Source organism: Aplosporella prunicola (assembly GCF_010093885.1).
Source record: "Aplosporella prunicola CBS 121167 unplaced genomic scaffold K452scaffold_71, whole genome shotgun sequence".
Lineage (NCBI taxonomy): Eukaryota > Fungi > Ascomycota > Dothideomycetes > Botryosphaeriales > Aplosporellaceae > Aplosporella > Aplosporella prunicola.
Window position 1 is genome coordinate 18,598 of NW_022983599.1, and position 24,880 is coordinate 43,477.

The following is a 24,880-nucleotide window of genomic DNA, read 5'->3' on the forward strand; positions in this document are numbered from 1 at the left end:
ACCGGACTGTAGATAAAACATCAGCCCATCTAGGCGTTAAGCGGAGCCCTCAGGCTGGATATCACATAGTGATAATCATATTTTTAAGTAATGTTCCGGGATTTTGCTGTTGTGAAGCTGCACAGATATGAAGAGATCGCCGGCATCAGAGTGAACAAGGCCAGTTCACTGCGTTCGCATGCACTTATCAGGCGCCGTGATGGTGCCATGATCGACGAAAGAGACCACTGCTACGTAACGCTCTCCGCACAGCAGCGGAGTTGTTCTGAGACGCGCATGGCGCACAGCGTCTCGGCGACCGGGATATCGCGACCAAGCAGCCATCAGGATAGATTGTTGGGTTTTTGCCTAATACGCTTGCAGTTGCACCTATTGGAGAGGTGCTCGTGCAGCTGATTTGCCAATGGACAGCGTTGCAACCTCCAGCCTGATAGAATGGCGAGACGTGATTCGGTGGGACCCGCATAAGGCTCCACGGATTCCGATAGGTGTGGGCATGGACGAATTGGTAGGAGTGGGGGTCTTTTTCTAATTTAAGCAGTTCATATCGAGGGCTGGTCGATTTATGTAAGAGCAGGCAGATGGATCGCTGTCAGCCTGCCATGTAACTACTACGTACGGGAGGTCATGCGGTGCGTGGAGGGGAGGGCCGGAGGGGAGGGGGGTCGGTGGATGGTGGAGCAAGGGATTGGTAAGCGGGTAATGAAAGCTGACGGGGTGTAATTCGTAGCCGAGGGGTCCGACGGAAATAGCTACGGACGGCCGTAGCGGGCAGGTGAGAAAGTTGGTCAGCGAGGGAGCTGGAGCGAGGGAGAGCTCTGGAGAGCGGAGAGAGGTGGTCGAAGTCGAGGATCTTTGGTGGTGGCTCGGCCTCGGCCGGCCTTGTTCGCTTGCTCGGCGGCAATCCTTTTAAATAAGATAGCGGTACAGTCCCCTCCCATCACCTAAGCAAGACTTATTCAGCAGACCACGTCCAAGTTCCAAAAGTAAGTGCTGGAGAGCGAGCGAGCTCACCTTCGCGCGGTCGACGAGGTCGCGAAAGCTCCACGCTCAACATGCCCCTCCCGCGCCCACCCACCCGACGACTGACCGCCCGTCGCAGCTGCTCTTTCTATTCCGTCACCGTCACCGCCGCCCTTCATCACCAACCACTCCTCCACCGACACCATCCTCCTTGACCACAGGCGTCGCCCGGCCCGCCATAGTTGAATGACGACTCCCTACGCCTACACGATGCAGCATCATCAGCAGCAGTCACCACCGGTAATCCATGCCCCTCCCATGCCCTTTGCCCCAAAGAGAGCCTGTGCTAACGCGAGCCTGCAGCAGAGCCTAGAGATGAGTAAGCCGCGCCGAGCTGACATTCCCACCCCCCGGCTACTCGACGCTGACGACTGCGCCTTAGGTTTAAGAGAGCATCTGCTCGCTGCGGGTGCTGGCCAGCCACAACCCCCTCCGCAGCCTGTCGCGCCCGGTCCGCAAGCCCATGCACCCGACGTCCACGGCCACCACCACATCGACCCCGCCATAGCCGGAAGCGGATACCCCATGAGCGCGGGCGAGGCGGGCGACGGCCACCTGAGCGAGGGTGGGCGCAAGGGCCGGCGCGAGCTCTCGACGTCGAAGCGCGCCGCTCAGAACCGCGCCGCACAGGTACGTCGACCCGCGCCCCTCGAGTCGCCGCATAAGAGCTACTGACACGCATTCGACAGCGCGCATTCCGTCAGCGTAAGGAGGAGTACATCAAGTCGCTCAAGGATCAGGTCAAGGATTATGAGCAGATGGCGACTAGCTACAAGGCCATCCAGGCCGAAAACTACGCGCTGCGCGACTACATTATCAACCTCCAGTCGCGTCTGGTCGAGGCGCAGGGCACATTCCCCGACCCGCCGGCCGACATCAACTTGTCGCGTGAGGAAGGCGCCGATCACCACCACCATCAGCCCCAGAACAACCAGGCCCACCAGGCCCAGAACCACCTCGGTCAGTCGCAGCACGACTCCATGTCGGCACCGACGGCCCCTATGACGTCTTCTGCGGCGGCGCAACTCCAGGCAGCCGCGTCTCAAGCTGCAGCTGCCCAGGCCGCTGCGGCGCATGCCTCGACGGAGCTCAACAACGGCCAGAAGCACGGCCACCAGCACGAGGATCCACAGTACATGACGGGCGGTGAATACCCGCCGGCCAAGAGGCCAAGGAGCGAAGAGAACGGGGGCGGTGGTGCAGGAATGACTTCAGTTAACGCTGGAGGTAATGCCGAGCTTCATTCTCCTTACTCTGCGCCCCATCACCCCACCTCTGCCCACCAACACCCCCACCACCCGCACCCACACCACCAGCACCAACACTCGTTCTCCGGTGCAGGCACCGCCCACACGCCGTCTCCGTCGGCGCACTCGGCGCCCAGCACCCTGCACCACTCCCCTGCCTCGTCGTCCGCCCTCCCGCCGCGCGCCGACTCGTCGTCGTCGGCGGGCTTCCCCGCCTACGCGCCCGTGTCTTACAATCATCTGGTACAGCACCCCCATCAGCAGCAGCCCAGCAACAGCAGCACGCCGCAGCCGGCTCCGGGCCAGGCGCCGCACCAGCAGGGGCCCCATCCGCAGCATCAGCAGCCGCAGCCGCAGCCGCAAGCGTCGTCGGACGGCATGAAGGTTGAGGGGGACGAGGCCATGGCGGCGGTTTTGAGGGCCGAGTCGGCGCGACAGGAGGCGTTGCAGCAGCGGGAACGGGAGCAGCAGCAGCAGCAGCAGCAGCACGAGGGGGCGAGTCAGGAGAAGGCGTGATGGATGGGGGGGGTGATGGTTGATGGGTTGGGAGAACTTGATGGTTTCGCATGGGATGGAAATGTGCGTGTGTGGAGGAGGTGGTTGCGGTTGTGGTTGTGTTTACGGTTATGGCTACGGTATGGCTGTGGCTTTGGCATGTGCGATATGCGCGATGCGGTGGATTGGAGGAGCGAGCAACATAATGGCGGTTCGACTCGAGTATTAGGTACCTATATAGCTAAGTGTTGGGCTGTGGGATTGCGGAATGCGGATTGCAGCAAGCGACAACGATAGCGATAGCGATAGCAATAGCAATAGCGATGATGGCGGTAGTGATGGTGGTTATGGTGGTGGTTGCAGGTGGATGGATGAATCGGATCAGGCAAAGGCGAAAGGCGAGCACGGAAGCTGAGACTACACACTTACTTACCCTACCGTACCTACTTACTAGGCGCAGAAGGCGTTTTTCCTCTCTTATTCTGTCTTGTTTTGTTGTTATATTTTGTTAAGCTACTGTGGTGGTGTTAGTGTTATTAGTATATTTGAGGGTTGTTGCTGTATAAATTGGATTGGATAGTTGGGTTATTCTGTGTGGTTGTTGCTGTATGCGTGGGGAGGGGAGGAGGGGAGGAGGGGTAAGGTATGAATTGAGAAAATCGCCCGCGTAGTATATATATATATATATATATATATATATATGTGCGCTCTATATTGTAATATAGTAGGATTTAAAATATTAAGTACGTATACGAAATATAAAAGATATAGCTATATAGTTATATAGATATAATCGATAGGGATGTGTATAAGAGCCTTAATGATAGGATAGTTAGTAGGAAGTAGGAGGTAAGAGGTAAAATATAGAAAATAAATTAAAATCGAGCAATAGTAACGAAGACGAGGAAGAACGTATTTGTATTTACTACTTATCTATAGAGGGTTAGAGGTATTAGGATGGTAGATAGCTAGTATAACTAGGAGTGAGAACGAGGCCTTTCCTTTCCTTTGGCCTTGCTTGCGTGGTTTTTGTTATCTTAGCCTGCTGCTCTACTCCGCCTACCTATGTGCTCTACTCATCCACGCAGTGCTGCCCGTCTAGCTTACTTACCTACCCATATACCCTACCCGCGCACACACCCACCCCGCACTCACACACTCCCCCCCCACCCAGCACCCAGCAGACACGCACCACACGCAGAGCCTAGAGCCCAGAGCCCAGTCCAGCCCAGCCCCGATAAGCCAAAACCAAGCCAATCCAACGCAAAGCGGGCGGACGGACTAGTGCGGGAAAGCGGTCACAACGGCAACGGCAACGGGTAGGTCTGGACGCGCCCCCGCGGGCGCCATGCCGCGTAGGCGTGGTGCGCGGTAGCGAAATATGTGGAAAATGGCGAACTATAGTGGCGGTAGTGAGTGATAGCGGCGGTAGTGGAGGATAGTAAGAGATAGTGAGCGATAGTGCAAGCAAGTGCAAGGTCTCGACGCAGTAGCTCGATCGGTGATGGCTTCGGGGTCTGGCTTGCTGGCTTGCTGGCTTTTTTTTTTTTTTGGAAAGAAAAATGGGAAAATAGTACTGTGTATGTATGGCCAAAAAGTAGAGGGAACTGGCGCAGATGCACGCGCGCGGACTTTTCTGGAGGGGAAGAGAAAGAGAGAGAGAAAGGTAGGAGCTACCCACCGCACTACATAGAACTCCAGAGGCTGAAGGGCTCAACCACTCGTACCTACTCTAACAACGGCTTGGACGACCGGGACTCGGGAGAGGGGGAATTAATGGCGCGGTAGGCGGCGTGCGGCGTCCGGCGTGCGGCTTGCAGCTTGCAGCTTGCCCTCACTCGCAGCGCAGGCCGAACGGGCGATCGTCATCAGCGCAATGGGGCAGCTCAAGCTGCTAGCGCGCTGTGGCGGCGTTGCGCTTGCGTTGCGGTGCCTGGCGTGCCTTGGTGGTGGGACACCGGCACGCCGGGAGGGGGGACGGCGGCGTTTGCCGGTGGAGACGAGTTTTTTTTTTTTTTTTTTGTTTGATCTGTTTATTTTAGGGGACGGACGGGAGGAAGTCCAGCGTCCTTGCCCAGGCAGGCTGGGAGGCTGGGGGCTAGACTCGCGCATTGCGGCTGTGTGTATGCAGCCTGACGGTATGTTTACATGTGTGCGGGGGGGGATCTGGCTCGATCGTGCGCGGGGTCGCGATACGAAGAGGAGAGCTATTTCGAACGTCGAAGGAGATGGATGCATGGGACAGGTTGGCTGCGTCATACGGTAGGTCTCGATGACGATTGACGAAGTTCTTGCTTGCGATTTCTTGCAGGGTGCACACGCGCCCCCCGCTGGCGCGGCTGCTTCGGGATGTGTGCATGCGAGCGATCGGCAGCGTGGATTATTCGATCGGATCCGCGGGGATCGGCGCGCACTGCGAGGTCTACTGGGTAAGCAAGTATGGAAAGCGTACGTGGGTGCGTGCGCGGCTGCTGGTGGTGCTAGTGCTGGTGCTGCTCCATCGCAATCCCGCTTCACGGAGACCGAGAGAAGGGAGAAAGGGGGTCAAGCATGTTGGTGACGGGCGTGGCGTCCCGCCGTCGCGGGCCAAGCGAGCGGGCGGTCTTGTCTCATTCGCTCGTGCCTGGATGTGGCGGTTTCACCCTGCGAAGGGTCTAATTGATGAGGGATGCCATACGACGCCGCCGCCCCCCCCGGAGGCCCTTCCTTGACGGCCGGAACTGCTGCTGCAACAGACAGAGAATTTCCTTCTTTTCTTCTTTCTCACCAGAGCCGTTTTCCTTTGTGCTTCTCCCGATTTTCCATCATTCACCATCGTTTCCGATATCACTTTGTATCAACGTCAATCGCTCAGCAATCTCCGTCGCTCATCCATTCATCACATTCCTGAGAGCTCGCCATTTTGCGCCCCGAGTTTCAGCAACCCCTTGACCATCGAGACACCCGCCCGCCTCGCTCGGTCCTTTTTCATCCATCACCAAGCTCCACGACAAGGTGAGATCTTCACACCCACTTCGCCCAATCGAGCCGAGGGGACCGGGACCCTGCAACCTGCGCCTTTTGCTCCACACGGCGACCCTCCCCGTGCTTTCACCCACGCGCGGATCCATCTCCACCGATCATTAGGCACTTCAAATAATGTCGGCCAACCCGCCTACGTCGCCCAGGTCGCCCAGCACCCGCAGCCACCGCACCTCCCACCGCGGCTTCTTGCCTCTTCGCGAATACACAAACCCCGACATGGCGTCCAATGACGCTACCATAGACATCCCTCTTGAAGCTGTCAGCCGCAACGCCTCTGCCCGCAACAACAGCACCTCTCCCATCAACATGGAGAACAACGAAAAGGCCGAGCACGGCCAGACCATTGCCGGTCGCCGTAAGATGAAGACCGCCGAAACCACCCAGAACATGGGCGAGGGAACCGGCCATGTCGGCTACGATGGCGAGGAAGACACCATCACTCGCGTCGGCAAGATATACTACAAGATCCTCAACTTCAGCATCATCACTCGTTACTTTATTTACGTCACTCCCTTGGCTCTTGCCATTGCTGTTCCCATCATTGTCGGTGCCACCGCCGCCAAGGATGCCGACATTGGTGGTGTGCGTATCGTCTGGTAGGTCCACGAGCTCTGAGCCAGCAAAGCAGTCACTGACGGTTGTAGGTTCTTCACCTGGATCGAAATCATTTGGCTTTCCATCTGGGTCTCGAAAATCGTCGCCCATTTCATCCCCCGGATCTTCCTGACACTAGCTGGCGTGATCAGCTCCGGCGTCCGCAAGTATGCTCTTGTCATCAAGGCTCTCGAATTCCCTCTGTCCATTGTTGGCTGGGCCGTTACAGCTCTGGCCACCTTCATCCCGCTCATGACCCGCAACCCCGACACTCAGCGCGCGGCAGACGCCCAAACGGCGGCTAACCTGCCCCGCACTGCTGACAGCGTCAAGGAGTGGCAGTCGGTGGTGAGGCATCTGCTCGCTGCTGCTACAGTGTCAGCCTGCGTGTTGCTCCTCGAGAAGTTCATCATCCAGCTCATCAGCATCAACTACCACCGCAAGCAGTTCAACTCGAGAATCAAGGAGAACAAGCGTAGCGTCTTCCTCCTTGGTCTGCTCTACGATGCTTCCCGCTCCCTCTTCCCGTCCTATTGCCCGGAGTTCCAGGACGAGGACTACATCATCAGTGACATTCTGAACCTCAGCTTTGGAATCAAGAAGAAGGGTCACGGCCGGTCTGGATCGGCTACGCCCATGAGAATCCTGCAGGATGTCGGTCGTGTTGGTGACAAGATTACTTCTGGTGAGTTTTCTGCTGTATTAAAACATCAAAACCCAAGCTAACCAGACGACAGCATTTGGTAACATCGCCTCGGAGCTTACTGGCAAGCAAGTCTTCAACACTGACTCTGCACACTCTATTGTCACATTGGCACTCGACAGGACCAAGTCCTCTGAGGCTCTTGCCAGACGTCTCTGGATGTCCTTTGTCGTCGAAGGCAAGGATGCTCTGTACGTCGAAGATATCGTCGAGGTCCTTGGTCGGGGCCACGAGGAGGAGGCCGAGGAGGCCTTCAGGGCCCTTGACAGGGATGGCAACGGCGATATCAGTCTGGAGGAGATGATTCTCGTCGTCTCTGAAATCGGTCGCGCTCGTAAATCCGTCAACACTAGCATGCACGATATCGACCAGGCCATCAACGTCCTTGATGGCTTGCTCTGTGTTATTGTCTTTGTTGCTGCTATTTTCATCTTCAGTAAGTTTTACTCGCAAGCTTCTTTGGATCACTTCTGACTCGTCCAGTCTCTTTCCTGAACTCCAGCTTTGTTACTACGCTCGCGACTGCTGGCACGGCGCTTCTGTCTCTTTCCTTCGTCTTCTCCGTTACCTGTCAAGAGGTGCTGGGTTCTTGCATTTTCGTCTTCGTCAAGCACCCGTACGATGTCGGTGACAGGGTTGATCTTACCACCGGTACCGACCAGCTCATCGTGGAGCATATTTCGCTTCTGTTCACCGTCTTCAAGCGTGTGACCAACGGCAGGACTGTCCAGATCCCCAACAACATCCTCAACAGCTTGTGGATTGAGAACACGAGCCGCTCTCTCGCCATGAGGGAACAGATTCCCGTCTACATCGACTTTGGCACTTCTTTCGAAGACATCCAGGCTTTGAAGGGGGAGATGGAGAACTTCGTTCGCGACAAGGAGAACAGCCGCGACTTCTTCCCCGAAGTCGAAATCGAGGTGCGCAGCATCGCGAGCATGGACAAGCTCGAGCTCAACCTGGAAGTCCGCCACAAGAGTAACTGGGGCAACGAGTCGCTGCGCGTCCTGCGTCGCTCCAAGCTCATGTGCGCCCTGGTGCAATCGATCCGCAAGGTTCCCATTGCCGGGCCCGGAGGCAGCGACGCCGCCCTGGGCGACGTGGGCAAGCCTTCGTACTCTGTGTCGATTTCGGCATCTGAGGCGCAGGAACGGCGCGAAGCCTTCCTCGCCGCCGCGGACGCAGCACGCCTGCACCCGGCCAAGAAGGCGGAAATGGAGGCCGACGAGGCGCGCTCCTCGGGCGTCGAGTACCTAGGCAGCGGAATGAACACGGAAAACCAAGCCATTAACATGCTGGTGCGCCAGCGGTCACTCGCCCACGACGAGCACCGCGACGGGGTCTGGAGCGCGCGCGACGACGCGTCCAGCATTGGCGGCCGGCCCAGCATGGACATCCAGGACCGGCAGAACATTGAGAACGCGCTGCGGCACGAGCCGTCGAAGGGCGGGAAGCGCAAGGCGGGCGTCAGCAGCCCTTTGAGCGCGGGCTTGGGCGTGCCGACGATTTCGGAACCGGCCGGCCAGTACGGCGGCGCCCAGTACTATGACTATGCGCAGCAGCAGCAGCAGCCGCAGCGCCAGCTCTCGGTCCAGTCGGCCAGCAGTCGCTCCGATGTCCATTATGCGGGTATGAGCCCTGTTAGCCAGCAGTTCTCGTACTCGACGAGCCCGCAGGGCTATGGGACGCAGGCGCAGCAGTGGGCCCAGCAGCATCAGCAGATGCAGGGTGCTGGTGGTGCTCAGCAGCAGCAGCCTCCTCAGCAGCCTCAACAACCTCAGCCCCCGCAGCAGCAGCAGAGGTCGAATAACCCGTACACGAGGTCGGCTACTAAGGAGGAGTAGGAGTAGTTTTCTTGCACTTCTTCTTCTTCTTCGTCCTTCTCTTCTCCGTCTCTTTTTTCTTTCTCGCACACACCACACAAAAGTCCGCGGGCGAGATGCGCTGCCGGCATGCTGATGCGCCCGTTTTGATTTTCTGTTTCTTCTTCTTCTTCTTCTTTTCCTTGACTCGATTCGCCTCTCAATGAGATGAGATGAGGGTCGAGGACCGTTGTATTATCTAAGACCTCTTTTTTCTTTTCTTTTCTTTTTTTTTTTTCTACTTCTACTTCTCTTTTTTAGGGACGGACGCGTGCATACTTAGGGCATGGATGCATGCATGGATGCGTTTTTTTCTGCTTAAGCTGGGGTCAACAGCCATAAATAGGTGGTGGTGTTTCTTTGCTCGCTCTCTTGACTGAAAGAAGAGTTTGATGTCTGGTGGATGAATGGCTAAAGGAAGGGTTGGGGTTGATGTGGAGGGTGCATGGGAAGAGGAAGGGTTCATTGTAGTTGAGCTATGAAGTAGGTTTGAACTGAGCTGAGGAATTGAATGTGATGTGTGGTTTCTCTCGATTATTTGTTTGAGCTGTTGATCGTGTTGGAGTGTGGTGCGTTGTTTGTATGTACTCGCGGTGATGGGATGTCGTGGTGTCGAGCTCGGAGTGGATCTCCGACCCCGGACGGGACGGCAGACGGACGCGCACGCACGGCCCCGCTGCTGCTTGCTGCGTCCGTCCGGCGTCCACCTGCGTGTATCCACGCCGCGGGAGCTCAACCTCTACACTACCCCTTCCTCGACTGTCGACCCCATCGCCTCTACCTACCTACCTACCTACCTACATACGCGTCGTCTAGCCGGAAGCCTCGCACCCGTCTACACTCGCCCTCGTCCTCGCACTCGAACGCTCGCAAGCTCGGTGCTCGCTCTCGGTGCTCGTAGGCTCGCTCGCAAAAGCTCGCAAGCCAAGATGGTGGGCAAGAAGTCGAATCGCGCGCAGATGCGCGAGGAGGGTGCGTCTTTGTCTAGCTACCCAGCCCCCATCTCTTCCACAGATGTCCTTTGTTCGAGTTAAGTGATCAGGCTAACGTTGTGTACCTACAGGTCTGGAGCGCACGGATAATAACCTCGACCTTACGACTTGGCCGCAGGTTAATATGATTAATCAGAAGAACTATTATACGTTGGTTTCCCTCCCTGCCGTACTGCTGCCTTTGTATTGGGGTGTTGAGGTTTGAGGAACTGGAGTGTTGAGGTTTGAGGAATTGGTGGGTTTGAGTTGGTGAGGCTGAGGGCTTCGCGATGAAGGGACGACGGGCGACGAAAAAGGGCGAGGTGGTGGAAGATGCGCCCTCGGTCGCTTGGGGCTATACCACTGGAGCCCTGTCGACAAGGTGGTCGAAGAGGTGTGGATTCCTCGCGTGTCTGCTGCGCTTGGCGGGGAGGGCCGACGCGCGCCGCATGCTGTTTTCACGACGACACACGTAGCTTTGGAGGACCTGCGCTGACTCGATTGCTCCACAGTGAATACCTAAAGCGCGACGACCAATTCCTTGCCTACCGGACGCAGAATGAGGAGGCCACGAGCCGAATGGTACAACAGGCACGAGACAAGGACCGCGCACTAGCGCAGGGTGCCGATCCCGAGGACATGACGGCAGAGGAGAACGGGGCGGCGGTCGCGACGCAGGAGGCCATCGGGTCGAAAGTCATCGTCATCCACCCGGGCAGCCAGAACATGCGGATCGGGCTGGCGAGCGACGCGCTGCCCAAGACGGTGCCCATGGTCATAGCCCGCAAGTGGCCACAGAACGAGGTCGAAGAGGACGGCGGCGAGCCGCGACCCAAGCGCCTAAAGGTCGACGACGAGCTGCCCGAGGAGGCGGACAAGTGGTTCGGCCCGGACTTCTCCAGCCAGTACGGCGCCATGTCCGCGGAGCTGAAGACGCGCATGCGCGCCAACAAGCGGCGCGTGCTGCCCAACTCGAAGGAGCTCGTCGTCAACTACAACAGGCGCACTCCGCCGGAGAACATTTCGGAGCACAACGACCCCCATCGTGTCGAGTGGACGCATATCCCTGACGACCCCAAGGAGGCTCCGGACTACCTCTTGGGTACCGCCGCTTTGAGAATCCCCGAGGAGTCGAATCCGCGCTACAAGCTCTTCTGGCCGATCCGGCACGGCTGGTTCAACGAGCAAGACTACCAGACGAAGAACCTGCTGTTCCAGGACCTCTCGCTCATAATAGAACATGCCATTATTTCGGAGCTCGGGCTGAAGCGGAAGAAGGACTGGGGCCAGTATGGCTGCGTGTGCGTCATCCCGGACCTCTACGAGCGGCGCTACGTCACGCACCTGCTGGACATTCTACTGCGGGACATTGGGTTCGGCCGCGTGTGCTTCCAGCAAGAGAGTCTTTCCGCGACGTTTGGCGCCGGCTACTCGAGCTCGTGCATCATCGATATTGGCGCTCAGAAGACGTCGGTGTGCTGCGTTGAGGAGGGCATGTGCGTCGAGGATTCGCGGATCAATATGAAGTACGGCGGTGCGGACGTCACGGAGACTTTTGTGCGCATGATGCTGCACGATTATTTCCCGTACGCGGATATCAACCTCAAGCGCCGGTATGACTGGTTGCTGGCGGAGGAGCTGAAGCAGAAGTTTTGCACGATGAACGAGGGCGATATTAGCGTGCAGCTGTACGACTTTCACTTGCGGGCGTTTGGGAAGGACACGCAAAAGTACTTTTTCAAGACTTATGACGAGACGATGCTCGCTCCTATGGTAGGTTTGGGGGAGAAACACACCGAAGCAAATTAATTCTGACAAGGGCTTAGGGATACTTCAACTCGGCAGTCTTCGACCATTCAGAGAAACTCAAGGGGCGTCGCAAGCTGATTGAACGCTCGTACGATCTCTACGATGGCTCGCCAAACGATCCCGGTTCGATAGCCCAGACGGCCGTCATGCAGATGGCAGCTCCCCAGGTCCCACAGGTGCTCAATGGCCTGGTAGACCCTGAGCCGTCGAAAGCGCCGCCAATGGCCTCGACGCCCAGTCGCTCGGGACAGCAGCCTCTCGGTCTCGCTGGCCGGCTCGGTGACGTCGAGGGCACACCGCGGTCGTCGGTTGCGGGTTCGCCCGGGCCCGAGGGCACACCGCAGCCGATCCGCGAGACGCCATTGGGCGGCGACCCGGCGGGGCCGACGAGCGGCGGCATCTTCTACGACCCGACGCTGGAGAAGATCAAGGCGGCCGACGAGCGGGACAAGGTGCTGCCGGCGTGCGGGCTGGACGTGGCCATCATGACGTGCGTCGCGCAGGGGGCGCGGGGCGACGACCGCAAGGCGCGCGAATTTTACGGCGGCATCATGGTGATTGGCGGCGGGGCCAAGGTGCCCGGGTTCCTGTCGTTTTTGGAGGAGCGGCTGCGCGAGCAGCTGCCCGGCTTGGGCAAGGAGATTCTGATTGGTTCGCCGCCGCGCGATCTGGACCCGCAGGTGCTGGTGTGGAAGGGGGCGAGCGTGTTTGGCAAGCTCAGCAATAGCGGCAACGATAGCTGGGTCAGCCAGAAGGAGTACGATATTCTGGGCAGTCGGCTGCTGATTAGTAAGTGCATGTTCCCGTGGTAGGCGGGGTGCACGGATGTAGTTGTATCAAGTGAATTGTGGAGTGAATGAAGTGGAATGTGAAATGAATGAGGTGGAATGTGAAGTGTGAAGTGAAAGTGTAGGTGCTGTAGGTGCTGTAGGTGCTGTAGGTATATAATCCGGCTAGCGTGGGCGACCATAACTGCACAACACCGGCACTCTCCATCACGTCCAACCGCCGCACCATCCACTAACCAACAACTTCAACGCCCCCCCAATTCCGACAAGATGGCGAGCTCCGGCCAGCGCGTCTACCACCAGGACTACATCGCGCGCATACGATACTCGAATGCGCTACCGCCGCCGCCCAACCCGCCCAAGCTGCTCGAGATTCCCAACACGGGCCTGGCCAGCGGACAGTACACGTCGGCGGGATTCGCGTCGCGGCTGGCGCGCGAGCAGCCGCTGAACATCGAGGCCGATGCGGAGCTGGGCATGCCGATAGATTTGGTGGGATTGCCGGGCGTGTTTGAGGGCGACGAAGCAGGTGAGAGAGAGGGTCGAGAGGGTCTCGAGACAAAGAAAGGACATTGGCTGACAATGAGGCGATGCGCAGTGCTGCTTTCGGGATCGCGGGCGACGCAGCTACACCCCCACGACCGGGCGCTGCTGCGGCCGCTGTCGACGCTGGGCAAGCCGTCGTCGGTGACGGCGGGGGTGAGCTTCCTGCGCCGCACCGAGTACATTACGGCGTCGGGGCTGCGCATGGACAGCAGCGGCGCGGGCAGCGCGGCATTGCGGGGCCCGGAGCGCGCGCGCCAGGCTGCGCGCAAGAAGCGCCTGCAGACGGACGCCGAGAAGAACGAGCCCGTCAACATCCTGCGCAACATTGTCAAGGGCTTCGACGTCGCGCACCCGGAGGACGCGTACAAGGGCCCCGACACGACGTCCAACTTGCGCGCCGAGGACGTCTCCCGCGAAGAGCGCAATGCCTGGCTTAATCCCAAACACCCCTCTCGTCCGGACCTCAAGCTGCTGGACCAGTACCCCCTCCTCCCCGACCTCGACGCCCTCCCCGACAACGGCTCCTACATCGTCACAAAGTTCCAGACGAACCCAGCGGCCGCTCCCGCGGACTCCGAGCGGTACGACGAGCGGCTGGACGTGGGCGTGCTGCGCATCCAGCCAGCAGACGCCGAAGCCCTGGAGCGGTACACGACAGCGCTGGCAGCCTTCCAAGAGGACCCGTCGCAGCCGGAGCCCGCGCAGCCGTACAACTACGAGTTTTTCCTGCCCGCCGTCCCCTCGTCGTCGGCCGCGCGCGGCATCAAGCGCAAGTTCGGCGACCCCTCCGCCGCCAACGACGACACAGCATACACGCACGAGGGCGTCGCCGCCGACGGCACCCCCAAGCGCTGCTGGCGCTACGAGCGCGTCCGCGCGTACGAAACGTACCAGCAGACGGGCGACGCGCGCGACGCGTACGGCGACACGCTCGCGCTCGCCCTGCACGATGCCGAGCCCACAGCGGCGGCGGCGGGACAGGGCGGCCGCCTCGCCCAGAAGGCGGCTTACTACTACCCCGTTGTCACGCGCACGTTTATTCGGCCCCGTCGCGCGAAGCCCGGCATGTACGTCGAGGACTCGGACCGCATTGATGTGCTGGAGGTTGAGGCGCGGGAGGCGGATGAGGCGGAGCGCGCGCTTAGGGACGGGAATAAGGCTGTGCTTGAGGGGCGGGAGGTGGATGTTGATGTTGAGGGGGAGGGGGGGGTTGAGGCTGAGGCGGAGGCGGAAGGCGAGGGCCATGCTGAGGAGGAGGAGGAGGAGGCGGAGGCGGAGGCGGATGCCGAGGGCGAGGCTGATGTCGATGCTGAGGGCGAGGAGGCGTAGAGTGGGTGGGTTGTGGGCTGGTGGGCTGGTTGGGTGGTGCGTGGGTGGGAGAAAGGAAAGAAAGAACTCAATTGGTTGGTTGGCATAAGTAACCTCAGGGATCTAGCAGGATAATCTCATTGATTCGATTCAGTTGCAAGCAGTGCAATTCAACTCTGTGCAATTCAGTGCAGAGCAAATCAGTGCCGACTCGTCCACAGCATGGCGTGCCTAAGGTTATTCTAGCTTCTCCCGTCATCTCCGCAATCCATATGACATAAACATCTACCACATACACACACACACACACACAGAGAGAGAGAGAGAGAGAAAGTAGTACAAGCACCCCCTTCCTTCTTCCTCTGTTATTACACCTCTCCTCTCCTCAACTAGCAGAGGACAGATTCTCCAACCCAATCTGCCTCCTGAGACTAGAGATCATCATCACACCGAGCCACTCTCAAGACTGCAAAAGAAGGTGCTTTGCCTTGCCTTGCTTTTGCTGTATATACTTACATGCTATAGTAGCGCCTCGCCCGCCGTGCTGGTGCTGTTGTGGTGGTGTGGTGGTATAATCCTGTGCATTGGTACTCGCCGCTGTCTTTTGCCGGTGATGGTGACTGTTACTATCTATCAGTGCCGAGCGGTATCATCCCAAAAGCACAACAAGAGCTACGACTCAAATCGGAGCGTTGGATTCGTTTCTGGGCGTTTGTGTAGCGCACGAACAGCTCTACAAGCGTTTGTGTTCCCTCCCGCACGTACACCAGCTCTGATACCAGCACTAGCTAGCGCCAGCGTTTGCGCGAGGCTGGGGGCTGGAACGGAGAGGAGAGGAGATAGTTGGTGGGTCGCTCACTCGCGGACGTATATAGACCTACTCCTATCCTCGCTTGTACAGCAACAGTAACTAAGAAGCTAGCACAGTGTATTTCAGCATGGCCCAGCCCAATGGAATACACTCACATACATGGCAAACCAAACAGATCTTATATTCGGAAATTCGCCCCTAACTCAACAAAACCTGCCGTGAACGCCGGGTCGCACACAAGCGAGCAAGCGAACAAAGCCACCCCATATCTTCCGCAAATACAGTCGAGAGAATAGATATATTGCTAGTTCACATGTACCCCACGCTACCAAAACGACCAACCACGACCTCAGGTAACCTCTCAACCACCAAGAAGAAAACACAACAACAAAACCCCCAATCCATCACCCCCCACCACGCCCCCTCCTACCCATCCCACAACCAACTCTCACCCTCCAGAAACCAGTCCGAAGCCACAGAAAACCCTCCGTGCCCGAAGAACTGTTATAAGGTAACAAAGTAGTGTCTCAAAACCAGACCGTAGTATTGTTGCTCACTGAAGGAAAGTTAGAGGTTGTATTTTCCGGCCCAGTGGGCACACCTTCGAGGCGATTAAGCACATATATATATATACAAATACATAAACAAATAGACAGGAAGGAACCTAGCAGTCCGACGTGAGCGGTAATATCTATCAACGCGCTCAGACGGATTACACTTCCATCCCAGCTTGCATATCGACCACCGCCCAAATATATATCAATATCTACAGGAACTTTTACCCAAAACACTATCCCCAGTACTTCACCGAAGGCAGTAACAGCGAGAGTAGTACCTCCGTCGCTAGACATAGAAGCAACAAAATAGTAACATGACAGTGATATAGGTATAAGTATAACACACCACCGCAACCACAAACCAACTCTATAACCCCCCCCCAAGCAACCAGAACCTTTCCATCCTCGACCAACAACACGCACCACATCCACGAAGCCCACAAAAATTCAATGCCTCATTCCTTCGACAAAATGTGGTTGAGATCCATACCATCGAAAGGTAGCTAACCAAGCAAGCAGCAAGCAAATAAAAATATCCAACATAACACCCCATCTCACACTACCGGTACCACGGCGTCACCCCCACAACCACAACCACACTCGCAAAGCAGAAGCACCCATCCCACCCCCCATACCAGCTCCATCCGCACCCCATCCCCATCCCCATCCCCTACCTCTACAACGAACGAATCACAAAGCCCGCGAGCGAGCACACAGGCTATACTAGCACGTCTTAGGTAGGGAGCAACCCCTCCTTTCATTTTTTGGCTTCTGGCTTCCGACTTCTGGCTTCTGACTTCCGGTTTCTGGCTTCTGTAGATACGAGGTAAGGTAAGGTAAGGGAAGGTAAGGTAAGGTGCAGGCGTGCACTATCTGTGCCTTAGCTCCAAGCCACAAGCCATACCCTATACCCTAGATATTAAGATCGGTTTTCACACGCGTTTTTGCTCGTTGCTCGCCTTGTTGCTGTGTGTGCATGAGATTTGGAGTTGGGATGCTTGGATGGGCATGGAAGCACGTGTTCGTTTTCTACGTCCTCAACCATCCATCCTTTCGTTCAGTCTTTACGCATGAGCGCGTTCATGCATTCATGCATTCACTCAACCATCAGATACGAACACCCCAACCCAAAACCTCTCTCAACCCCCCTCCCTCAAAATCCCAATCTCAATCAATCATACCTCAGTCAAATTCTCAGATTCTCAATTTTCCTATAAACTCGACAACCAAACCACAACAAACAACTACCTAGGTAGGTAGTAAAGAAGCACAGAAACGCGCACAGAGGGTACAGGTACAAGTATGGGAAACGGGTAGAAAGAGTAAAAGTAAAGGTTAGGTTATGGGTAAAGGTTTGGGTATGGGTATGGGTATGAGGGTATCTAGGTAGTAGCTACAACAGACATTCGACAAGCGGGGTGGTAGGGGATATAGGTAGGTAGGTGTGTGCGTGGGGTGTGAAGTGTAGGGTAAAGAACGGTGCTTTCTTCTCCTCCTTTTTTCTTCTCTTATCTCTCCTTGTCCTTGGTTCGGCTTGACTTGGCTTGGTTTGGTTTTATTTGGTTTGGAGCGGAGCTTTGAATTAGCGGTTGGCTGAGTTGCGCTGCCCTGCTCTGATCGGCAATGATGCGGGCGGATGCGGTGTGAGGTGGCGGAGGAAGAAACGAGCGCTGCTGCTGCTGATGCTGCTGCTGCAGTATGAGGTATGTGGTGGCTGTAATGCGGTGGTGAAGTTTACGGTAGGTAGGTAGGTAGGTAGGTAGGAGAAGCTAGCTAGATAGCCAGGTAGCTAGCCTACTCGTCATCCAATATGGAGCTAGCCAGAGGACCAAAGAACGGGACTTCGCAGCGATCGAGGGTCGATGCTGTAGATATCTCAGTCAGCCAACATGTTCTTTTTTTTGGGTTCCCAGACTTCGTGGAAACAGGAAGCGAACGAGGAAGCGCAAACTCACCATCCCGATACGCCCGGAACGTCAGGTATCCGATCAGGCACAGGTCGCACAGCAGCAGCGTCCAGGAGAGGAAGCTGCTCCAGCTGAGGATGACGTGCACGACGAAGAGGAACGCGAAGAGCAGACTAGACTGCCACGCGTGGAACCTGCACACGGCGGTGTTAGCCTCATGTCTCTCGATTCTCAGCCACGCAATCCCGAGCTCTCTCTTGCTCGCCAGGTCTCGCTGGCACACCCACTCACCCACCCCCTCCACGCAAAAACTCACCTCACATAATCGCTGCGATGCTCCAGCACAAGCAACAGCACGCCGCCCGCCGGCGGCAAGAGCAAATACGCCAAACAAGCCTCGTAGTCCATGCGCAGCCCGAGCCGCGTCTCAAAGAGGTCCATATCCTGCCTGACGCCGGCGCCCCCACCGACTCTCAGTCCATTCCAACCGTTCCCACTCCCGCTCCCGCTTCCGCTCTCCAGGTCGCGCGCGTGCGTGGGCGGGAAATAGCTCCCGCTGCCGCCCATGCCCATGCCCGACGGCGAGGGCGAGTACAGCGCGCTGGTGCCGATGGCCGAGGCCGAGCGGACGGGCTTCGCGAACGCGGGCGGGGAGCGCGGCGGCGGCGAGCGCAGCGGTGGTGAGCGGAGGGGTGGTGACCGTAGTGGTGGCGAGGCACTGCCGGTCGTGTTGGGCGCTCCGTTGCCGCCGCTGACGGCGCGGTGCGTCTCCGGCGCGTCTTGGTAGGGCGCGAAATCCATTGCGCGTTGTGTGGTTGTTGTGTGCGAGGGAAGTCGAGAATCGGTTGGGTCGGTAGGGTAGGTTGGGACTGTTGGGTAGGTAGGGTCGGTGTAGGCAGACAGACAGGTAGATTTCCTGGTGGTGCCTTCAGTTTCGTTGTCCGTCGGAGGTGGTGTCGGTGGCGGCTGTAACTACCAGGAGCTAGTGCAGCAACAAACGGTTGGTGCTATGCGCTGGCCTCGTTGTTCACCGCGACACGATACGAACAAGCGCGGCGCTTGCGGGTGCGGCGGCGACGGCGGCGAGCTAACGAGCACAGAGAGCTAGTGAACAGGACGAATCCTGACAGTTGGCGCGATCGTTCGTTCCAGGCAGCGGGATTCTCAGCTCAGTCAGGACAACAGGAGCGTGGTGTAGGACGAGTGCAAAAGAAGGAGTAACCAAGCAGCAGCAAGTAACAACGTATGCGAATTAAGCCGGCCCAAGCGGAAATAACCTATCCGTGATTCACGGACGCGGGTTGCGGGGTTTGATGTTGATGATGACGCGCGCAGGGGGGTGCGGCGTGGTGCGTGCGTGCTGGGTGCGGGTGCGCTGGGTCGGTGGGTTGTGTTGTGTGTGTGGACTTGGTAAGGTGTGTACGTGTGTATGGAGAGGTCTGGACGCTGCGCCAGTCGGGTGCATGACGGGCGCTGTGATACGAGATGGCATCGCGGGGGTTTGAGTGGTGCGGATGTTGGATGTGCATGCATGTATGTACGTACCCCGGATCTGCGCGCCTTGGCTGCTTGCCTATGGTTGGATATATGTATATATTGGCTTTTGATGTATCTACACTGCCCTTCACCCAACTCTCAACCACCACCACCACCCAACTCTCCCGCCTCCCCTAAAGCGCCAAGTCCTCGACCCTCACCAGCCCATCCCCCATCCCCGCCGCCGCCCACCCTCCAAACCGTAAGTTCGGATTCCAGCACACCTGTGTCGTCGCCGTCTCCTCCTCATGTATCGTGTTATACACGACGCCTTCGTACTGGTTCGGGAGGCCCTGCTCGACCCACAGCTTGTAGATCTCGGGCTTATAGCCATCAGTAACACGGCTGAGGGGCGCGGCATGGCGAGCGCGTTTGACGGGGTGCGCGAGCGAGGCCTGCGGCGGGGCGTGTTGGTCATCAGCAGCAGACGCGGTCCCGCGCCGCCACTCGTGCGCAAACCACGTCTGGTGCCACATCTCGGCCTTGGCGACCAGGACCTTGCGCATCGGGTTCGTAGCAATGACCATGCCATCCGTGCACCCTAGCATCGCGAACGGGTGCACCGGGCTCGTCGCCACGTGCGTGATGTTGCTGTTCCCGCGGCCCACGCTCATGTTGACATGGAAGCGCCGCACCGACAGCGCCAGCAGCGTGTAGTTCTCGTCGCTGGTCAGGAAGCTCTGCGAGATGTCGTGCCAGGCCAGCGCGGCGCTGCCGGTGCGCGAGCGTTGCGAGAAAACGCTGTCGTGCGCTGGGGCGCGCAGGTCGGTGAGTCGAAGATACCCGTCCATGCTGCTGGTGGCGATGAGGTAGGGGTGTGAGGGATAGGCTGCCGCGAGCGTGAGGATGTAGCTGCTGTGCACGCAGTGGTAGTACCAGGGACGCGGGTGCCCTGAGCCGGGGATTTGTGGTTTGAGTAGTGTTTTGGTCAAGTCCCAGACCGCGATGCTGCCGTCGGTGTTGGCAGCTGCGATGTGCTCGCCCGAAAGCCATGTCACGCTGGTACAGATGGCGTCGGGTGGGCGTGTCTCAAAGGCCGCTTGCTTGATGTGGATATACTGCGTCGATGTGGATTTGGGGTATCGGATATCGAGCACTCGCATCTTGCCGTCACCCCATACTCCGGCTAGAAGGCCAAGGTTGACCTTGTCTTCATTTGCTTCTTGTCTCTTAGGCAACGGACACCATTTGAACTGTCTGACTGTTCCCCAGTCTGTGCAGACAACCAAGTCAAGATGGGGACGCTTGCTGTAGTCGATGGTGCCTTCTTGGCCAGGGGCCTCGGATGCTTCAAACCTCCATATCTGAATGGACGCAGGGGTGGGAGGTTGGGGCGTAAAAGCTGGAGCTTTGGCATGCTCACGCGGCTTAGGGAAATTGGGTCTTTGCAGCGCCGCCATGGAAAGGTACTGCGTCGTTCCGGTATGTTGGGTAACCCATTCAACGCACTGTACCTTGGCGCCTATGTTGAACAGCCAGCCCTGTCTAACTGCTTGGCTTTGCTCACCATTGGCGTCCGTTGGGTTGCCGTTCGTTGGCGATTTCTCCTTCGGCCAAGCTTCGCTGAGGTTCATAAAGTTGCCCGGGGCGATGTTGAATACTTTTTGATTGTTGAAAGGCCCTAGAAGGACGTCTCTATCAATCCCGTCTGTAGAAGAGAGATAATGCGCTGCTTGCGTAGACGATAGGAAAGCGGACTGCTGTCTCTCTGAAAAGGAATCTTTCCCCCCCTTCTCATAATACCACCCCCAGCCCATGGTGGCTTCATGCTCACGGACCTGATCCGTGTAATACGGGCTGTAAGCCATGCCGCCCTGGCCGTATACGTCCACCTTACGGCTAGGCAGGGTAGGCTCATCGTGCCATTTATCTCGAGCTGTAATGGCCGGTAGCACGTCTTCCTTGGCCGGACCAAACAAATTGAGGATCCTGGTGTCCTTGCCGGTATTGTGGTACATTTCTGCCACGCCACGAGAAGCCAACCGGATGTCCGACTCGACCGTCCGATGGTTGCCCGGATCAATGAAGCTTCCGGTTTTCAAGGTAGAGTACTCTGCCGTGGAAAGATTCGACTTGCCCTTTTTGCTCTTGGCTTTCCGGGCAGGGCCCTGTTCGACATCCGATCCTACGACGGACTCGTCATCGTCAAGCACCAGTTCTCCGGCGTCTTCACCTGACGCGCTCCCCCCGGAGCCCTCGTCGATGGAGAGGTCATCCTCGGCGTCGGCAGCCTCGACGTCGTGGGCTGTGGCGTCAAAATCATCATCGTCACCCGAGTCGGGGTTGACAGCGGGAGCGACGACATCCTCATCATCCAGATCCAAGCCGTCAAAAGCGTCGTTGGTGTAGCGCTTTGCGGGACGGGCGCGGGCGGAGATGCGCCGAGCGGAGGCCATGTCAGTCAGGTTTGCGGGACATGGAACCGAGGCCTGCGCGGCGGCCAAAAAGGAATCCGGAGCCGACGAGACGCCGTCCGCTGCATGACGCGACTGGCCAAGCTCCATGCTCTTTGTTTCAACTCCACCCTCTGCCTCCTACAATCCTACGATCTTTCTACCTGAACCACCGCCTGCTTTCTCCGCTGATTCTCTACACCTCTAGCCCTCCCATCGCGCACGCCCTCCCCTCCACCGCCCGCCATGGCCTCGCTCCCGCCCCGCCCAGCGTCGCAGCGGAGATCGTCACCCCGCGACCAAGGCTCCAGCGCCGACGCGCGCCACGACAGCGAATCCTTCTCCGCAGCCTCGGTCGACTCCGAGACTCTCTTCCTGAACAGCACGCATGCCTCGAAGTCGCAATCGCAGGCTCAGCCCGCCCCGGCGCCGCCGCACAACGAAGACGATGACCCGCGCAAGTGCTGGATCTGCTTCAACGATGAGACCGAGGACATGCCCGGCGCCTCGGAATGGCGGAATCCATGTCCCTGTGCCCTCGTCGCGCACGAAGACTGCTTGCTCGACTGGGTTGCGAGCCAAGAAGCGCCAAATGTGCGGAGACAGGCCGGCCGAGGCTCCAAGATCACCTGCCCCCAGTGCAAGCATGAGATACATCTGAAGCGGCCGCGGAGCCTGGTCGTCGATAGCGTCAGGGCGATGGAGCGGCTTTCGGGCATATTCATACTGCCCGGCACTGTTGGTGTGCTGGGATATACCGTCTACCAGGCATGCTTCATGCACGGCGTCAGCACCGTCTACGCGCTGTTCGGCCTGGAAGACGGCTACCGCATCCTCCAGCCTCTGCACGAAGCGCCGTCTATGGCGCGGGGCCGCGCCTATGAATCCGTCGCTCTGGCCGCGGTATCCCGCTTCTTCCAGCACGCCCGACTGCACTTTGGGCTTTCGGCCATTCCGCCAATCCTCGTGGCCTCCCGTGTGTCGATCGCTGACAGCATCCTCCCCATCCTGCCAGTCATATTTCTTGCCTCATCCTCAGGTTCTGACCAGATGCTTGGTCTAGGCCACTGGCCGCCCAGCGCCGCGCTCTCCTTCTCACTACTGCCCTACATCCGCGGCGCCTACAACACGTACATGGAGAAAGTATGGGGTGAGCGGCAGCGGCGCTGGCTAAAAGAAGTACAACCGCGCGCCGGCGAGGCAGACGCCGAAGCAGGCGAAGGCGGTGGCGCGGGTGGTGCTGCCGGCGCCGGCGACGACGACGCCCTCAACATGGAGGACGACGGCGACGACATCTTCGACATCCATGTCAACTTCGACATCATGGACGTCGCCGACGAAGACGAGCACTTCCACGACGACGCCCATTTCCACGAGGACCTCGCCGACCACCTACCCGGCGGGTGGGCGCCGCGTGGGCGCGCGCACCCCCTCGACGCACCCCCTCTCCCTGACGACCACGTCAACGCTCACGTGCGCGAGCACTTGCACGACCATGACCACGACCACGCCCACGCTGCACCAGCGCCAGACCCGCCGCGCGCGCAGCAGCCTCAGCCCGAGCGCCGCAACCTCGTCTTCCAGACGACAAACGTAGCCGACACGGTTCTCGGCGCGCTAGTGTTCCCGTACATTGCGGCGGGTGTAGGCGAGCTGCTGAAGCTCAGCCTGCCGAAAGCGTGGGTGACGGCGCCGGCGGGAGGCGCGCGCGCGACGGGCCTGCTGCAGAGCCGATGGGCGCGGAGCTTGCTGGGCGGGTGCTTGTTTGTGGCGGCCAAGGACGCGGTGCTGCTTTATGTGAAGTGGAAGATGGCACGGAATCATCGGAAGAGGAGAGTGCTGGATTGGGATAAGAAGAGGGGTGTTGTTGTGGATAATACGAGGGGGTTGTGAGGGGGATGGTGGTAGTGGTGGTGGGGGAGTGCGGTCAGTGCTGTGTATGGCGGGAGGGATGGATGGGATAGGATGGGTCGGGTGTTGGGCGTTGGGGGTTTTGAGCGCGTTAGCACGGGTTCGTTCTGCATGGCCCGAGTTCTTGCTTGCTTGCTTGCGTGATAAGCGGAGCACACCTAGCGCAACGAGGCGCAGCAGAGTCCGACAAAGCCGTATGCCGCGGCGCAGTGCACGACGGCACGCTCGCGCGGGAAGGTATGTACGGTGGTGCTGAAGCCTGGCGAATGCAGTAGCGGCAGTGGGGCTCTTCCGTGATTCGGCTTTGCTTGGGCTTTGCGCTTGCTTGGGTTGGCTGGGCTGGCGGATTAGGATGGGATGGGATGGGATCGTATGGGATGGGATAGCACGGAGTGCGTACCTATGGATCTCTCGCCTTTCTGCTCTTCCTCTGTCTCAGTCTCAGTCTCTGCTTCTGCTCCTCCCTCTCTGTCTTCATCTTGCTTGACGTACGCTGCGACTGGTTTACACAGTGGCTGGGTTAGTGGCTGGCTTTTCACCACTTGGCATGGCTGCTGCTGCTGCTGTATGCGGTTAGCACTGCACAGCGCAAACATTGAGATGGGGCGGACGCGGCTGTACTTGGATGGCGCAGGCAGGAAAGGAGATGGCAGGATGGCGCTGCGTATATGACCCGGCACGGTACTGCGATTTCCGACCGAAGGAATACACGCGGTGTCATGAAGTTGAAGTCCTCAAGTCTTCTGAGTATTTGATGCACGGCTGCAGTTGGTGGCTTGGACGGCGTGGATGTCTGGGCTTGGGGTATGCGTGATGAGGTTCTTCGTCGACTTTGTGTGCTGGTGATAGTCACTGATGCCGTTTGTTTGTGCTGTGCGTGCTTTTGCTGGGTGTTTTGTTCGCTGACTACTGTCCGGTCCAAATATACTTTAGCCCGGGCTATGTATTTCGTAATCTGCCATACTCAAAAGACAGTTCGGCCACAAAGCAAAGCCAAAAATCCAATCATCAATCGTTAAGCCAGCAATTGCAGTTGTTGCACTGAATAGGCGCAGCAGGGAATTAGTCGTCTAATGGCGTTAAATAGACGGCTATTTCCACCAAATAAACACGCACAAATGACGCATGTTTGTTCCAATAGATTAGGTAGTCATCTACTTCGCTGTTGCGCGTGCTTATCCATGGGGAATTGAAGTAGTACTTATCAGATTTACAAGCTAGCTACGATCCATAATCCCTATTATATGCAAAGTGTTTTCCAATGAGGAAGGCAGGGAACAACAAGTAGTTAAGATTGACTTAAAAGCCGTGTCAAAGAGATCACACCATGCGGCCTATTCCTTCGCATGTCGCCGGCCACTGTCTTACAGGCTGCCAAGACGCCTTTCCTGG

The 24,880-nt window shown here is 58.0% G+C and overlaps 8 protein-coding genes across 8 annotated transcripts; 5 read left to right on the top strand and 3 right to left on the bottom strand.

Annotated features, from left to right (window-relative positions):
- Positions 1-1,281: 1,281 nt before the first annotated feature.
- Positions 1,282-2,786, top strand: K452DRAFT_303192 (uncharacterized protein; the record flags this gene model as incomplete). Its single annotated transcript, XM_033542694.1, has 3 exons — positions 1,282-1,342; positions 1,406-1,653; positions 1,713-2,786. 3 exons carry the CDS (start codon positions 1,282-1,284, stop codon positions 2,784-2,786), a joined length of 1,383 nt encoding a protein of 460 aa, XP_033391633.1.
- Positions 2,787-4,146: 1,360 nt separating this feature from the next.
- On the bottom strand, positions 4,147-5,225 carry K452DRAFT_157642 (uncharacterized protein). The gene is made up of 2 exons (XM_033535616.1): positions 4,497-5,225; positions 4,147-4,163 (listed from the first exon to the last, which is right to left on the bottom strand). The coding sequence occupies exon 1, from the start codon at positions 5,022-5,024 to the stop codon at positions 4,539-4,541; it is 486 nt and encodes a 161-aa protein (XP_033391634.1). The 5' UTR covers positions 5,025-5,225; the 3' UTR covers positions 4,147-4,163; positions 4,497-4,538.
- Positions 5,226-6,005: 780 nt separating this feature from the next.
- On the top strand, positions 6,006-8,933 carry K452DRAFT_238478 (uncharacterized protein; the record flags this gene model as incomplete). The annotated part of the gene is made up of 4 exons (XM_033537658.1): positions 6,006-6,385; positions 6,434-7,068; positions 7,121-7,522; positions 7,570-8,933. 4 exons carry the CDS (start codon positions 6,006-6,008, stop codon positions 8,931-8,933), a joined length of 2,781 nt encoding a protein of 926 aa, XP_033391635.1.
- A 947-nt stretch (positions 8,934-9,880) lies between these two features.
- On the top strand, positions 9,881-12,543 carry K452DRAFT_303194 (uncharacterized protein; the record flags this gene model as incomplete). The annotated part of the gene is made up of 4 exons (XM_033542695.1): positions 9,881-9,923; positions 10,015-10,093; positions 10,435-11,695; positions 11,749-12,543. 4 exons carry the CDS (start codon positions 9,881-9,883, stop codon positions 12,541-12,543), a joined length of 2,178 nt encoding a protein of 725 aa, XP_033391636.1.
- A 177-nt stretch (positions 12,544-12,720) lies between these two features.
- K452DRAFT_280807 (uncharacterized protein) lies at positions 12,721-14,524 on the top strand. Its single transcript, XM_033539468.1, has 2 exons — positions 12,721-13,048; positions 13,118-14,524. The coding sequence occupies exons 1-2, from the start codon at positions 12,790-12,792 to the stop codon at positions 14,392-14,394; spliced, it is 1,536 nt and encodes a 511-aa protein (XP_033391637.1). The 5' UTR covers positions 12,721-12,789; the 3' UTR covers positions 14,395-14,524.
- Positions 14,525-17,535: 3,011 nt separating this feature from the next.
- On the bottom strand, positions 17,536-18,449 carry K452DRAFT_303196 (uncharacterized protein; the record flags this gene model as incomplete). The annotated part of the gene is made up of 3 exons (XM_033542696.1): positions 17,536-17,606; positions 17,697-17,842; positions 17,965-18,449. The coding sequence occupies 3 exons, from the start codon at positions 18,447-18,449 to the stop codon at positions 17,536-17,538; spliced, it is 702 nt and encodes a 233-aa protein (XP_033391638.1).
- An 875-nt stretch (positions 18,450-19,324) lies between these two features.
- On the bottom strand, positions 19,325-21,565 carry K452DRAFT_259941 (uncharacterized protein; the record flags this gene model as incomplete). Its single annotated transcript, XM_033538509.1, has 1 exon — positions 19,325-21,565. A coding segment is annotated over exon 1 (1,818 nt), but the record flags the coding sequence as incomplete, so codon positions are not given.
- Positions 21,566-21,662: 97 nt separating this feature from the next.
- Positions 21,663-23,470, top strand: K452DRAFT_280811 (uncharacterized protein; the record flags this gene model as incomplete). Its single annotated transcript, XM_033539469.1, has 2 exons — positions 21,663-22,906; positions 22,955-23,470. Exons 1-2 carry the CDS (start codon positions 21,824-21,826, stop codon positions 23,468-23,470), a joined length of 1,599 nt encoding a protein of 532 aa, XP_033391640.1. The 5' UTR covers positions 21,663-21,823.
- Between the last annotated feature and the right edge of the window lie 1,410 nt (positions 23,471-24,880).